The sequence below is a fragment of the Marmota marmota genome, unplaced genomic scaffold (genome assembly GCF_001458135.2).
Source record: "Marmota marmota marmota unplaced genomic scaffold, marMar, whole genome shotgun sequence".
Lineage (NCBI taxonomy): Eukaryota > Metazoa > Chordata > Mammalia > Rodentia > Sciuridae > Marmota > Marmota marmota.
Window position 1 is genome coordinate 54023178 of NW_025999968.1, and position 16876 is coordinate 54040053.

Below are 16876 nucleotides of genomic sequence, written 5' to 3' on the forward strand. Positions count from 1 at the left end.
AGGAGCTTGCAGTGATCCTCAGGTGTCCACTGGTGTGCTGTGGGCTGGTTGTCACATCTGTGCCTTTCATCTGGCCCTGAGCAGGACTCTGCAGATAGCCAAGATGGGGGAGGGAAAGAGAAAGTTTGCTTGTTGGGTGCTAGCTGTGGAGGGCACCTCAGCAGGTACTGAAGAGCAGGGATTAGAGCAGCCCAAATGGGAGGCACGTGGCTCAGGAAGGAAGGAGGACTTGAAGAAAGTCCTCTGCTCACTGTTCTGTCCAGACCAACCCTGGCTGAGTAGGGGAAGATCCATACTGTGGTGAGCTGGACATACTATTCCCTCTGGACTAAAGACTGTCCATTAGAAGAGAAGGCATGGTAGCCGGGAGTGTGCCTAGTGGTGAAAGTTCCCTGGGAGCTCGCTGGTGAGCAGCCATAAAAACCCTGTCCAGAAGCGCTTGCTAGATACAGCTTCCTGGCTGAGGGATCTGACCTTTGGAGTCCTGGAAATCCACTCTGCTTTGTAATGTGCCTGTTTTTGCACTGGGCAGGGAAAGGAGAGGGCTTGCTCATGCCAGGGAGACCATTACCACTGGCCTTGCCATCTACATGTTCCTTTCCTTCTCTGAAGACTCAGTGGCTCCCATTGCCTTTCCCCTTCAGCCTGCCTGTGGAGACTTCCTGTTGTGCCCCTTCTTCCCTGTGCCACCTTACACTCTTTAGCAACCATTCCATACTTATTGGACAATTTGTTTAAAACCACCAACATCGGGCTCTTGGACTTAGCTGCCTTGGCTCCTAACATTCCTCCCTAAGGGGTTGACCCCCTCTGATTTCTCAAGAGTTAGCCAAAGCCCACTTCCTCTAGAGGCTTTCTGGGCCATCTCAGCCAGAAGCACTGCCTCCTTTCCCCTGAATTTGGGAATGGTCCCCTGCCAGCTTCACCCTGGTGTTCCACAGATGACGTTGGTATGTTTCTTAGCTTTCCCGTAGTTATTTCCATGTGTAGGCAACCAGCTCTTTATAAAGGCAGCACATTTTTAGTGCTTATCTCCTAACACCTTGCTCAAAGAGAGTTTTGGTGGTTCTTGGAACCCTCTGTAAAATGGATTCCCATGCCCAGGATAGCTTCTGGTGCTTTACAGAGTCCCTCTTGGCCTGGATTGACAAATGAAGAAATTATCAACAGGCTCTGTTTTCTGCTTTTGTAGAATTGCAGAGGTGGGGACAAAGAGAATTCATTGCAGTTGTAGATAGATAAACATGTGCAATTGTGTAAACTTTTTTTTTTTTTTTTTTGAAATGTTGGGCAGATTTACCATGAGAGTAAATGCTTTAGTCTTTGAGCCAGGGGCATGGAGACTGTCAGACACAAGGAGGGTGAAACCAAATGTACACCCTGAAAATAACTCAGAGGGCCAGGCACAGTGGTACAGGCCTGTAATCCCAGCGGCGTGGGAGGCTGAGGCAGGAGAATTACAAGTTTAAAGCCAGCCTCAGCAATAGCAAGGCCCTAAACAATTCAGCGAGACTCTGTCTCAAAATAAAATATTAAAAAAGGGTAGAAGTTCAGTGGTTAAGCACCCCTGGGTTCAATCCCCAGTACCGAAAAAAAAAAGTAACCCAGAGATATCCTTAATAAGTTGGCGGATGGGAGGGCAGAAGTAGGGTGATAGAAGTTTTTCTCTTAGTTTTATTTCCTTGTTTTGGGAATAGGTATTATATTCATGTGGTTTAAATTTCAGAAGTTACTAAAAGGGATTCAGATCTCTCCCTTTAAACCCCCTGTCCTCAAAGGCAACTGCTTTCATCAGGGCCTTGTTTCTAGAGATAGCCTGGGTGGGTGTCTGTCTGTTTACGTGGAACTGTATTGCAATTGCAAGCTTTGGCTCACCAATTATAAGCTCTTCATGTCATGTGTGAACTCTTTCCGACAATTATCTCAAATGTAAGCACTCAGTAGATGGAATTTGTATTGAATCAGATTGAGCAATGGAGAAAAGAGTGACAGTGAAAATGTGGCTGTAGCCTGATAGTGTTTTGAAAACAGTGTGAAGTTGAGACTTCTTGTGATCTGTGGGTCCTGCATCTACATCTTTTTGCATCTTAGGGTGTATTATTACAAAGAGTGCAGGCATGTAACTCTTGGCTTACCACTTACCAACCCCTAGCCTTTGGACTGTCATATACCTTTTCCAAGCTCACTTTCTTCCTTGAACTTGGGAATGATAATAGCATTGTCCCTTTGGAACTATGTGAATAAATGGATATAAGATGCTTGGCAGAGCTCATAAAAAGCACTTAGTGTGTTTTGATGGCCATCATTGTTTTTATCCCTAAAACCCAAATGTAATGTTGGGATTAACTATAATCTCCACATTATCTGAAATTAGTAGCTAAGTACTAACTAGTTTTCTGTCTTAGACACACCACAGAATATTCTGAATTTTAAATCCACAGGATCCAGTCCTTTTAAAGCCATTTCAGGCTTTGCTGACCAATGGCTGCGACTGTTTGAATTTTCACAACAACATCTTATTTTTATGTCATGGTAATCCATAGATTCTACTGTTTATGCCATTTGTATTTCAGTTCTATATAAACTTTGCATAAGTGTTCTGCTACAAAGCAAATTGTATCATAACAGAAGATGAACATTTATAAGTTTTTGATCCAATTATTTTCTTACCAGGCACGTGGGAAGAAACGCCAGATAGGCTGGTTCCCAGCTAATTATGTCAAACTTCTAAGCCCTGGGACAAGCAAAATCACTCCGACAGAGCTGCCCAAGTCAGCGGCATTGCCGGCAGGTAAGGAGTTCTCAGTCTCATTGAAAAATGACCTGCATGCGTGTCACTTCAGTTCTCCCACGCAGCCTTCTCATTAAGTATTTTAAATTGTTTTTCACATGTGCATTAAGCACTTCTTGTACTTCTGGAACTGACCCCCAGCTAATGTGATACAGAATGCTTTTCAAAAGGACTAATATCTAAGTAGCTTGACTGTGCTGGGCATAACAGAGCCCTTGTTGGAACTCTTCTCCTGAAGGAGTCATGAATGCTGTGGCATTAAAGCCAGATTTTTCTCTTGATTTCCTTCCAGCTATTTAAATTGAGATTTGGACTAGTGGATGAGGCCGCAGAGAGGGGCTCCTAAAAATAAATGGCTGGGGTCTAGATAGGGTCAGGAGATGGAGCTGGAGGCCACGAGGATCTGTTGGTTGCAGTGTGTTCACAGAAGACTGAAATAACTCCCTGTGACATTTACTGTGAACAGAGGGGGCCTCGATGAATGGGCAGGATGTTGTGCAGGCTTTCCTAGAGAACTAAAAAGGACAGCACTGCAGTTGACCCGGTTGACTATTTTCTGATCTAAAGGATTAAATTAGATGCTTCAGTAACATTTGAGAGAGGTGAGAGTAGGGAGCAAATTGCTGCTTTAGGTCTTTTAGACACCAGTTCTTAGGTGGCATTTGTGGGAAACATGAAATTTTTGTTCCATTACCTTGTGGTTAAATGTCTACATGGTGTCTTTAGTGAAATAAGATTAAAATTTGGCAGCCTTTGCAAGAAATTGAAGGATTGGTAAACTTCCTGAGTCCTGACCCCAGCTGGGCCTCTTTCCTCAAACAGAGACCTGTGTAGGCAGAGGGGTATAGTACCAGCTGTATCCACTGTCCCCTGGGGAAATCTGGTGCCCCCTATTGTCAGTGTGCAGCCCCCTTCATCAGGTAGATTGGAACCTACTGAATTTATCTGTTGAGGTGATTAATTTAGCTAACTGGAGGGTTGAAAACCCTGAACCTATACAAAGATGGCTATGAAAGATTAATTGGAGACTGTGACCCAACGGTGCAGACTTCTCCAAAGTGTCAAGATGGCAGAGAATGAAAATAATTTAACTTGCTGTAGATTTGAGAGAAAAGGAGAAAAATTGTTGACATGTGAAAATTTCTTTCAGACACAAAGATAAAGCAGAAAAATTTTTTAAAACACCCAATTTTACTTTACACTAAGATTTGGAAGTTTTTGAAGGTCAGATAATAATTGCCTTTCACCTTTAAAAAAAAAAAAAAAGGGAAGGAGCTGGGATGTGCCTCAGTGGAAGAGCACTTGTCTACTTGCATGAAGCCCTGGGTTCCATCTGCAGTAACACACACACAGGAAATGACAGAGAGAAAGAAGTAAAAGTGACAGTGGAGTCCCACAGTCCCCAGCTGTCCCATAGAGCGGAAGCTGGCAAGTGTCCTCTAGTCAGCATTAGAAGGAGCTCCACCACGTCCAAAGCCAGAGACCCGGTTATCACTCTAAATTTTCTGCTGACAAGTAAACCCAAAAAAGAGGAAGATGTACAAACCAAGGGCGTAGTGTGAAAATTTTGCTGTTGTCTTAGTTTTGATCCTTCATCTTCCTCTATTGCCTGCACCATGAAAAGCCCCTTGGGGCACTTCCACTTCACTGTTGGCTCTTTTTTTTTTTTTTTTTGGTACCGGGGATTGAACTCAAGGGCACTCAAACACTGAGCCACATCCCCAGCCCTGTTTTGTATTTTATTTAGAGACAGGGTCTCACTGAGTTGTTCAGCACCTCGCTTTTTGTTGAGGCTGGCTTTGAACTCACAATCCTCCTGTCTCAGCCTCTCGAGCCACTGGGATTACAGGGGTGTGCTGCCATGCCCGGCTCATAGTACCTTCTTTTGAAAGGGCAAAAATAATCTGTGAAAATGTCTGCTGGCCACAAGTAGCCCCTCACACATGTGCCAGGGAGGGTGTGCAGCTGCTCACCCAGCCCTGTCTCCTGCAGTGTGCCAGGTGATCGGGATGTACGATTACACTGCGCAGAATGACGACGAGCTGGCCTTCAGCAAGGGCCAGATCATCAACGTCCTCAACAAGGAGGACCCCGACTGGTGGAAAGGGGAAGTCAATGGACAAGTGGGGCTCTTCCCATCCAACTATGTGAAGCTGACCACAGACATGGACCCAAGCCAGCAATGTAAGTGCCCTGATGGCTCTGTTCCTCTCCTCTCTGGTACCTTCCAGTGAAACATGCAGCATTGCTCTGATTCTGCTGAGCTTGGTTTGCAGAACTTAAAGCTAGACCACTGCTGCATTCACAACCGTCTCTTTGAAGACCTTCTGTAATGCAAAACTTTATCTCGTGGGGTTGTTTTGTTTTTGTTTTAAATTTTCATTCCTTCTGTAGCATGTCCCCTCCCTTCCCTCCCCCTTTTTCCTATTTTTTTTTAAATCATTTGGCACCATGCTGTTGACATGCCCAACTCATTTTCCTAGCTTGAATTTTGCTCATTGTTTTGTTTTGCTTATGTGTTGTTTTCCTCCTTTTTCTAGGAATCATATGTTGTCCATCCCCCCCTCAGGCTTGAAAGTCCTCAAAGAGACCCACTATCCCATATCACTGCCCAGAGGGATGATGGGAGATGCAGCCTTGATCATGTGACTTCCAGCATGATCACCTACTGCCTTCTGAGTAGAAGAACTCACTGCAGAGCAGTTTACCTCATTTTACCGTAGTTGCATGTGATCGCAATGTTTGAGTTATTACTTGCAGAGACAGAAGCAAAAATTACAAAAATACACAGGGTAGTGGGTCCTTTTGTGGCTTTCCTAGTTACTCAAATTGACTTCCCCCACCTTTGCACAGGTGCTTTCAATAGTTTTAAGATTATTTTTAAGTATATATATTTTAGCCTTTTAATAAAAATCAATCAATCAATCATTTCTTTGCTATTTTGGTTTTGCAAAAAGACCCACTATCAAGGAATGCTGCATGTGCTATTAAAAATTGTTCCAAATGTCCATAAATCTGAGACTTGTATTTTTCATTTTGTCCAGTGTTACCAACTAAATTGTGTAGTTTGGGGTTTTTTTCCCCCTACCGTAGCAGTACAGAGGAGTTCAGTGTATGTTTTGAAGATGTGTAGAGTGAGCCCAATTAAAAAGAAGGTGTTTTGTGCTCGTGTGTATCAGATGTACTCGTTGCGCATGTAATCCATCCTGTACATAAGAAATGAGTTCTCCCCATGGCAAACGCTCTTGTATGATATCTAACCACATTGCATTAATTTTATTTTGCACAGTGACCTTGTAGCCACATGAGAAAGCACCTATGTTTTTGTTTGGTCTCAGATTTATCTGGTTGAGTTGGTGTTTTGTTTGGGGTTTTTAATTTTGTGTGTTTTCATACCAATCCACAGTGTCTATAGTCTCTCTAGTCTCTGTTACATGAAGTTTTTATTCCAATTACTTTTGTTGGAATGACACATTTTGAACAAGTAATTTTCCTGACAAGAAAGAATGTGTAGAAGTCTCCCTGCAATTAATTTCCAATGTTTACATTTTTTAACTAGACTGTGGAATTTCTACAGATTAATATGAAATGGAGCTCATGGTCATTCATGTGTTAGCCATGCTGTAGCTGAAGCCATGTTTGTCTCTTAAACACTCGTTGAAAGCTCTCAATAAAAACGCCAGTTGCTGACAGCACAGAGGTGGGGTGGGGGGCTCAAGCACAACCCAGCTGTCCTGTTAATGACTCTGTAACACGTTGTCTCTTCTGTGTTCACGTCTCGAGAGGCTCTGTGCTGGCGGTTGTGTGGAGTCCTCCACTTGCACGGTGCAGAGGACGAGGACAGCTCCTCCTCGTCCGCCTGTGCTGCAGTATTTTCACGATATGAATGTAAAATATATAAATATATAAACCTGCGGCTTTAACAACTGTAATACAACCTTTTGAATTAGTTACGTGTATAGATAATTAAATTCTTCATACAAAAGTTAGATGGAAATGTCTCTGTGTTCTTGCTGTTGGAAGCTGGCAATGGTGAGGGACACTACACAGAACAGATGTCAGCAGTTGGCCTGCTGCCCACGGGGCGACTGTGGCATGTGCCTTCTGAATACAGACACGATCCATTTCTCGAGGGGTCCTGGTTGGCCCTCGCTCTCCCCGTGGTACTCCCCATTGATATGTAAACGATCGCTCCTTATAACGCTGGTTTAGTGGTCAGCTGTCATTGGTAAATGTCATCGACACATTGGCAGGTATGTGATTTGGTTCAGGATACAAAACATCTGTCCAAAAGAAGTATCACAATAAGAGACTGGTGAACACTCCAAATCTATGTGGCTAAAAGCAGAGACCCGCACGTTTTCCATATCGTCGTTTGGGATTTGCTTCTGCCTGGTACTCTCTAGTCTTGTCACCTTTGCAGAAATAAGTGAGCTTACACATTGATGGCTCTGTTGGCCACGGTGACCACGTGCTTAATTCCATTGTCATGAGCCTCACTTATTGGCCCTCCCTTGCCCTTCAGTGAAAAGTGATATCTTTTGTCATTTCAGCAAACATTTGGGAGGAGACATCTTCCATGTATCGGGTGTCTTGACAGGTTCTGGGGAGAGTGTGACATTTGCTAGGGCAGGGTCCCTGTCCTCATGGAGTCATGGGAGTATCAAACAGAAAACTAAACCTGCTGAGTTCATTTACATATACAGGGGACATGTGCAGTAGGTGATAAGTATTGCGCCTGGAGAAGTGTGGATGCCAGGTGCCACTGAGTGGGCCATCCAGAGCAGGTGGGCCCTGGGGAAAGGAACCAGAACCTTTCCAGGAGGAAGTGACATGAAGCTGAGACCTGAAGGGTAAGATGAGCCAGTTGGAGTAGGAAGAGAAGTGACTGCGATGGAGTGAGGGGTCAGGACATGCAAAGGCCCAGAGCCAGTAGAGAGGATCTCCTCCTGGCCCAGCCCACCCTCTGTGTAACAGTCAAGTCGGTAGGCCCATCTCTTCCCGGGTTCTTTACCTTTGTAAGCCAGGTTTCCTTCTTGAGCCTTGAGTTGAACTGGAGTGTAGTTCAAGGTGGGTAAGACTCAGTGGTACTCCATGTACCTCCTCCTCTCTGACCCCCTCTAGTCTGTCCTCCAGGCTTCATTCTGGGTTGGTGAAGCTGGCACAGGTTGCGCCTCACAACTTATTCAGTTGGTGCTGGTTGTAGACTCTCTGTCTGACCCTGCAGTTCTCAACTAGAGGTACTGCGGGCATCTAATGGGATGCTGCTCAACACCCTGCAGTGCGCAGGACAGTCCCCATAAAAAAGAATGACCTGGCCCCAGATGCACCAGTGCTGAGGTTGAGAATCTTGGTCTTATCTCACTAGCTACTGTGTGAATTTTACTTGGGCCCATTGGTGAATCCTGGGGTTGGTTTGGTAACTATAGATGAGTAAAAATAATCGTTTAAAAAAGCTTATCTCATAGAATGTGTGCCAGGACCTTGGTTATATATTTCAGAATTTTTTGATTGTTCCCCGTATTATCTGCATTTGGTACTAGATTAAACTAAAATCGAATAACTTTATTTTAATTAAATTCTCCTAGTTGAAATGGAGAAGGGATATGAGGTATCTCCTTTGGCCTGAGAGCTTAAAGGTATCAGGTTTTGTTTTCTGAGCTATTTGTTAAACATAAATAATGTCATTAAATCTTTTAATTTCATATCCGTGTGTGTGAATGTACTTACAGCTGAACTTGGGGTGGAGTTTGCTCCAGTGGCATATTAAAAAAAAGGGTCCAAGGGAAATCACCTTCATTGTGCGCTTGGGAGTTGCCCTCCAAAGGCCTCTGCCCCTCCCCTCCAGGCCAGACACAGCAGGCCCCACATTTCCTCTGTATAGGAGACACTGCTCAAAAGAAAGGCTTCATCCTGCCGGGTGCCTGTAATCCCAGCAGCTCAGAAGGTTGAGGCAGGAGGATCCCAGTTCAGAGCAACGGCAAGGCGCTAAGCAATCAATGAGACCCTGTCTCTAAATAAAATACAAACTAAGGCTAGGGATGTGGCTCAGTGGTTGAGTGCCCCTGAGTCCAATCCCTGGTACCCTCTACCCCCACCCCCCAAAAAAGGAAGGTTTATCCTATATAAAGTGATAAAATACTACAGAATTACATGTATGGTGGAAAGTGGTGTCTGACCCGTTTCGGGAGGGGCTTGGGCAGATCTGGACTCCATTGCAAATGACAATTGGGTTATTTAGTAGGACTGATTATGGGATGGATTTGATACCATCAGGAGAAAAACTTAGTGACACTAAGGAAAACCCTTTAACTAGGTGGTTTAGCATACTAGTTTGTTTTTGGTGGCACTGGGAATTGAACCCTGGGGCACTCCACTAGCTGCACTCCCAACCCTTTTTTAAATTTTTTTATTTTGAGACAGGGTCTTGCTAAGTTGTCCATGCTGGCCTTGAACTTGCGATCTCCCACCCCAGCCTCCTGAGTAGCTTGGATTCCAGGCATGCACCACCACGCCTGGCAGCATTACTGTGTCTTACCTATAAAATGCACCCCAATTTCCTCAAGATAAAGGGGTGAACTAAAGGTGGGGGATTGAAACAGACCCTTTGAAATTAAAGCTCTGAATAGTTTTAGCTCCCAAACTTCCTATCTTGGGTGGGTAAGTCTTTGCTGTAGCCTTCACATATTAACCTTGTTATGACAATCGTCAAGGTAACAAATGTATAAAAGAGTTGTACAGTTGCATTAAATCAGTAGTTTTTAGGGCTGGGTTTGTGTCTCAGTGTAGAGTGCTTGCCTAGCATTTGGGAGACACTGGGTTTGATCCTCAGCACCACATAGAAGTAAATAAATAAATAAAGGTATTGTATTCATCTACAACTAAAAAATTATTTTTAAAAAAATCAGAGTGCATTTTTAGATAAGTAGGCCATGTTGTGATCCAAACTTCTCTCAGGAGTTCCAAGATAGAATTTTCACTTTTCACTTTCTCCCAGACGTGGTGCTAGTTCTCCATATCTCTTAATGTTTCTTTCAAATAAATTGGCACCAAACAACCCCAGTGAGAGACAAGACCAAATATTCCTGTCAAGCAAACCGTTCAAGAAAGAACTCCAGCATGCTTTCAGAGATGGCCGAATTGGCTAAAAAGCCCCGGACAACTGGAAAGGAAGGCTGAGCATTGGCGTGCACTGCTGGGAAGACTAGGAAGCAACCAAACTGGGCTCACGGGTTCCTAAAATTAGTTCATTTTTCCATTTCAAACCAAGGCAGCAAAGACAGTCGGTGCTGGCTAAGGAAATGGAAGTAATCCCAACACAAAAAGTAAGTTTCAAAGCTGCAGAGGCATCCCTTACCGCTTCTCTCCCCTGGAGTCAGCTACCCACGGGCGATGGGTAGTCCTGCTAGAGTCGCCACTCTGTTCCTGGCAGACAAGCCAGGGAACCTGCCTGGACCCTGTGGCCACATTTAGCTGGCCATCCACATAAATAAGCAAAAGGAAAGGAAAAACGAATTTAATGCAGTTTGATCCAACTGGGAGAAGCAAATAGCAATTTCATATGGCTTAACCCCATACAGTGTGTCATCGCCCTGCCCTGGCGTGTGGCGGTTAGTGCAAATGCCTGTGCGAGGAGTGAATCAATCACATGAACTGACTGTGGAAAATGGTCACCAGCGTCCAGATTCCTGACACCCACCACATCTCCTTCCAAGAGCCCACCAGGATGTCCCCACTTTTGTTTTCCTTTAGAGCCAAGCTTCCTGGAAGGAACACTGTTGGAAGAACCCCGGAGGGAGCTGCTTCTGGAGTCTGGCGCTCAGCTTGTGCAAGGAGGCTGAGGAGCTGGGCTTTGGCCTTTGCAGTCCCACCCAGATAAGGAGTCAGGCCTGCTCCCTCGCAGATTGAAAATCATTTCTGAGAGTGATTTTCTTTTTCTTTTGGCAAAACTATACTTAATCTTATTTATTTGTTTGTTTGTTTGTTTATTTATTTATTTATTTATTTATTTTAGTGCCAAAAATGTGTGAGAGCTTTCAGGGAAACCATATTGAGTGTCAGTGATCCCAACAATGTATAGAGAATGTCTGATATTTTGGATTTGGTAGGATAGAAAAACATAAGATCAAATGGTCAAAAGGTTGAGATAACCTTATGTGAATATTTCACTTCAGCCAGAGTTTTGGGGGGCTTTTTTTTTGTACAGGTTACTTAACCCCTGAGCTACAACCCCATCCCTTTTTATTTTTTATTTTGGGATAGGGTCATATTAAGTTGCTGAGGCTGACCTCAAACTTGCAATCCTCTTCCTTCATGAGTCACTAGGATTGCAGGTATGTGCCTCCATGCCCAGCTTTTGGCCCTTCTTTTTAAAAATATCCCACATATGCAAAAACAAGACTTCCAGAATGTTTTCTGATGTGTAGTTAGCTAATCCATGTCAAAGGGTTCTGTAGCCTCCAAGGAAGACTCTGTTCTCTGTGTTCCCCCAGAAATTTTAAATTATGACTTCATTCACAAAAATTAAAGGCATTTATAAAAACAAATGAACATCAACTATAAGAAACCTATACATTGTATCTGTGGGACTCCCTGGTAAGCATGCTAACTCCGAGAAGCTACCTGTTTTGTTTTAATGGTGTCAGCTGTGTGTGTGTTTGTGTGTGTGTGTGTGTGTGTGTGTGTGTGAGAGAGAGAGAGAGAGAGAGAAGGAGGAGGAGGAGGAGAGGAAGAGAGAGGAGGAGAGAGATGTGCAGGTAACTCAAATGCCTTCATCTGTAGGTTGGTGACAGTGGGTTGTGGAGTGAGATCAGGGTACACTAGAAAGCAGACAGACACCACTCTGGAAGATTCTGGCAGAGACTTACAACTGCTATTTCCACATCTGCTTGGCACATGGTTTCCAAGCAATGTGGCAAGCCTCAAAGAGGAAGTGTCCCTCCCTTGACTCAGCCCATCATATATTTTTTAATCTGGGCATTCCTTCCCTTGATGTAGTTCTCTGAACTCTGACCCAGAAGAAGGGAAGCATTGTGACCAGCCAGTGTCATTTAAGGAACTGTGCACTCCTGAGGCCCCTGGTTTCCCCTCACGTGCCCCTTTCTGTCCCTTCTCTTCTCTGTCCCTGTCACCCACGATCATGCACACAGAGCCACTGTGTTGCATTCCAGGGTCCACTGGGAAAGGGAGCAAAGGAGTGAGGACAGATTCCCTGTGGATTATTGGTGATGTTGCAATCTCAGGGAAAGTTGGACACCAGCCCTGCCCTTGACAGCGGCAACACTGAGGCTCTAAGGAGACACAGTGGTGTTCTGAAAAGAGCTCTCTCGACCCTCTCGTCGGTCCTCTTTCTAGTTTTACCATTTGAGAAGCACAGCCCTGTCTACCCCGGAGCCTCCGAGTTCCCATCTCCACAGAAAGACAGGGATGGGTCCCTCTTCCCTCATGTGAGTCACATACTGTTGGGATTTGCAGGAGCTCAGAGCCATCGGTAAGCATTTCACACACTGGTGCACATTTTCAATGCACAAACTCCATGCTGGCTCACCTCACCCTGTATATAGGCCTTGACTGTCAGAGTTTTCGAAAGACAGGCTTGGCCTTGCTCTGTGCCAACTATAGCTTCTAAATTTCCATTCCTGGCTGCCACCAGAGACCACGGTGCCATATAGAGTCACGCTGCTTATCTGCAAAGTTCAGTCTAATATTTGCTCCATGTCTCTTAGAATGTTGGAACATTTTATTTTCCTATAAGCAACTTCCTATAGGAAGAAGGGGGCTCAGGCAGGAGCCTGTAGTCTGGGCTGGTAGTTCAGAGAAGGGGTTCATATCCCATCTCTGCCACTTACCAGTTGGGTGATCTGGGCAAGTTATTGAACTTCTTTGTGCTTCAGTGACCTCATGTATATAAGGAGAGACTTATAATGCCTGGCAGAGAGTAAGCACCCAACAGATACAAGCTTTGTTGTGTCGTTCTTGGAGAAAGGGCATTTGTACCTGGGGGGTAAGCATCACAGGATCCAAAAAAGTGGCTTCCTGCTTGTGTGCCTGCAGTGAACCCAGGCAGTCGGTGGGTTGGGTGCCTTTCTGGATTAGGGAATTCAGAGAGGGATTGGACAGCTTCCCTTAACGCCCTCAGATGGCTCTCTGCAAGTGTGCCCCACTCATCTGTACAGATTACAGCCCAGTCCCTCCATCTGCAGAAGACCCACCTGCGTGGAGACAAGCAGCTTTTAAAAGCATTTTTCCTGCATTCCTGAAACACGCGGTGATGCGCTTGGTCCCTAGGCCAGCGTCGCCCCAGCAGACTGTTGGTGGCTGTGGCTAAGCTGCCTGGGTTTCACAGGGCTGACAGGGCGGCCAGCAGGGAGCATGGAATGTGCAAGGTTGTTAAATGTCACGTCTGTGGACTGTGTAAGCAGGCCCATGCCGCGCTCCACAATAAACCTGTCACAACTGCCTTGAGTCACTGGGTCCTTTATTTCTCATCACAGCCTTCTGTGGCCTTGTGTTCTCTTGCCAGCAAAGAATGGAACGTTCACACACACACACACACACACACACCCCGCCCCATGCCAGCTACTGGGTTTTTTTCCTAAGCAGTCAGTCCTGCAGCTTGGGTAGGGACATGTATGTGTCTCCCCAAAGCACCCGCCCCAGAGCAGCTGCCCCCAGCCAGCTGAAAGACTAGGAGGCTAATTCTGCACCCCCCGCCCCAGCCGCATGCATCCCAGGCGCCTCTCAGGGCCTAGGCCTTGGATGCCTCTGCTGTTTGCCAGGCCTCTGGCAGAGGAGGCAACACCAAGGAGGCCTCTTTGCTCTCTGGAGCGTTGCCGTGGAGTTTTGAGGCCCCGAGGGAAGGCCCCACAGTTTGAATCCACCATAACCGCCCTCCACTGACTTGGAATCCAGTAGGAAACCTCACCCCCTCCCCAAGGAGCAGAAGCTTATCTGCCAGTTCTCTCCTGCCTTTTTCCTCCCCTTCTGCTAAATCAAAGGTTCTGGAGACTGGAGGGGCTCCCTCTCCTGCTGCTCCCTGAAAGTCATGGCCCTTGCCTGGAATCTAGAACCAACCTGGCAAGAAGATCTTGCTCAGCAGAACATAAGTAGACTGCATTTGAGGAACCTGTCAGAGCAAGAAGACACTGACAGACAGGCCAGCAGTTATTCCAGCCCATGATGGACAAAACTGGACAGAGTCCTTTGAAGATCATGAGAAGGAGCGGTCTCAGCCCAAGAAGCAGCAAGTGCTAAGGTCCTGGGGCCACCAAGCCATGCCTGCTCCTCCATAAGGAAGGCACAAATCTTCTATCTGGTCTCTCTGCATCCATGCTCATCTTCCAGTCTCTTCATGTTCAGGCCATGTTCAAAGCTGTTTTAAAAATACAACTTCTGCTTAAAATCATCAAGGAGAAGTCCAATTCTTGGAGTATAAAGCCCCAAATCTTCTAGTTGGTCTGCAGTACCTTGCCTGATTTTCCCCTTTCTCTGGCCTCTTGCCTCCCCTGTCTTTTTTTTTTTTCCCCCTATATTGCTCAGTTTCTAGCACAGCTCAGTGGTCACCTCTCGGGAAAGCCTTCGCTAGTCCCAGGGGCAGTGGTTACCGCTCCGAGCCCCATGTTCTTTCTAGTTCTGTCACCTTTTGAGTTGCTGGGATGACCATTCACAATAGTCTAGGCTTTTGTGTCCCCAGCAGTTTTTCACCAGCCCTCCTGAGAACTCTCTTCCACCTTGCAGACGACTGCACGGAATAGACCATTTTTGTCCCAGGTTGGAACCCACTGTGCCACCCTGGGCTCATGTTGGGAGGCAGTGAGGGGTGGGCAGCTAGCGATTCTGTGACCCAGTCTCCCCAAGACCCCTCTTCCTCTCGGGATCCTGTGTGTCACCCATATAGTCAGGGGGTGACCCATAGGCACTTGGGCCAATGGACCCCTCAATCACCACAGGCTCTCACCACCTCCCAGGGTACCTGCATCAGATTTAAGCCTCTGGTGCACCCCAGCCAGGCATGTCCTCACCCTGTCCCCCCACCTCTTCTATCCTCCTGCTCTCTCTGCCACGTCCCTGCCTTGGCTCAGCTCTTTCCTGAACTCCTCATGCCTAACAGTGAGTGGACGGAGAGGCTGATGGGTAAACACGTAGATTCTCCTTCGTCCCTCATTACACTGAGCTCCTTGGGGGCAAGGCACGTGTCTCTGTTACATCCCCGTTGCGATCTCCACAGAGGAGCTGTGGGTGTGACACAGTGGTAAAGCACATGCTTAGTGTGCCCGAGGACCTGGGACCAATCCCCAGCACCCCAAAAAGACCACCCCAGGAACAGCGCTCACAACAGTGCTGGACCCTTCCTTGTAGTCGACTTACTGTGGGACCCCATCTCCTTGTCGATGGTAAGTCAGCCTCAGGGTTTCCCTGGCACACTTGCGTGTTCCCTGTGCCACCTCACTCCGGGGGAGGCTACTCAAGAAGTGTTGGTGGTGGCCAGTCCTGGGTTGCCCTCCCCTGTTCCCCAGCGAGGCTGTGGGTGGGAGCATTACAAAGTCAATGTGTGTGGGGAATGCGCCATTGTTGAAAGAAGAAATACTCATGAGAAGATCTTAAGGCAGGAAATGAGCTTTTTTAGAGAGGGTGGGAGCAAGGAGTACCGGGGGTGTTGAACTCCGGCACTCAGCCCCAGCCCCAGCCCTATTTGTATTTTATTGAGAGACAGGGTCTCACTGAGTTGCTTAGCATCTCACTTTTGTTGAGGCTGGCTTTGAACTTGCAATCCTTCTGCCTTAGCCTCCTTAGCTGCTGGGATTTCAGGCGTGCAACACAGCACCCGGCAGGAAATAAGCTTATTAATCTTATAAATTGTGTTTCATTATTCTGATATCCACCCTACATACTACCTGTTCATGCGCTTTTTGGTTTTCCGTCTCCCCCACTAGAAAGGAAGCTTCCCCAAGCAGGGACCCAGGGACCCAGGCACATCTCCACAGGTGCTGCAACCGAGCAATAAAAGTCTTGGGCTCAGGGCGTCTCTTGTGTTCCAGCCGGGTCAGTTTGCCAAGGCCGAGAGAGATCAGGGGCCAGACTATTCTTAGACACTTCTGAAGACAGTCCCTTTGGGAGGGAAGGTACACTGTCTGCACAGCCTCCAGAGGCCGTCCTGGGGTTTCTCAACCAAGGATTGTTTTTGGAGAAGACCCATCTGCCTGGACCCAGACTGGTCGCTGCCAGCCCCAACAGCCCTGAGCTCAGAGCACCAGGAAGCTCCTGGGGACAGAGTGGCTGTGCGCCCTGCCAGGCCCACCCTTTGAAGAACTCTTGTGGCTCTATTTCCTGAGACTTCACAAGCAAAGGTTTTAGTCCTGATACAGGAAGTTGCCACACATTGCTGGATTCCACTGTCCCACCCACAGACTGAGGACATTGGGGGCATTGAGTGGAGTGACCTTTGAAGCCATCACATAGAGCTGGGGGTCAATGGTGGCAGGGCGGACTCACGTGCGGCTGCCAGGGCACCTGGAGCAGAGCAGAGGGATCTGGGCTCCAGGTGGCAGATGGCCATGGAGGGATGACATTCCGTGGTCACAGCCATCAATCAAGCCTCTTTGGCCAATTGCTTGAGTGGCCTGCCATGGGCTGAATTCTGCCGAGCATTATGGCAGCCCTTGTGCTGAGTGTACCTGGCCTGGCCTGGTTTCCAAATCTCCCTTCCTCTTCATACCAGGTTCTGGATTTTCAGGCCATCTCCCCCATGATGAGTGGTCCTCTGGAACTAGATAGGAGCTTTACAAAGGACAGACACCTGGGTCTCACGGGTGGCAAGTCAGATTTCATTGGTCTTAGGTACAACTGGGATTGTAAAAAGCCCCATGGATGACTCCAATGTGCAGTTGTACTCTAGGGCCACAGCCTCTTCCTCCATCCCACACAGGTTGCCACAGTGCTCCTCCCAACACAGCCCAGCTGCGCTGCTACCTGCGGCAGGCCAAACGATGGCTCCCAGGATTCACATGTTGGAGCCCAGATGCCTTAGAATATAGTTGAACTTGGAGATAGTGTCTTTTAAAAGGCATAAGTCAAAATGAGGCCTAG

General features: G+C 46.8%; 1 protein-coding gene across 10 annotated transcripts in view; it reads left to right on the forward strand.

The window, feature by feature from the left end:
* Itsn1 (intersectin 1) overlaps positions 1-16876 on the forward strand; it is a 168020-nt gene that overhangs the window by 107671 nt on the left and 43473 nt on the right. For 8 of the 10 annotated variants that reach the window (XR_007347748.1, XR_007347749.1, XM_048803614.1 and 5 more), the window contains 2 exons: positions 2674-2791; positions 4784-4975. Coding sequence is in view for 8 of the 10 variants with exons in the window: in XM_048803614.1 (XP_048659571.1) it covers positions 2674-2791; positions 4784-4975 (310 nt within the window). In the remaining 2 variants the exon portion in view is untranslated. Of the gene's footprint in view, positions 1-2673; positions 2792-4783; positions 4976-5331; positions 6781-16876 lie in introns of those variants that run through there. The other 2 variants (XM_048803620.1, XM_015478723.2) reach the window with 1 other exon arrangement.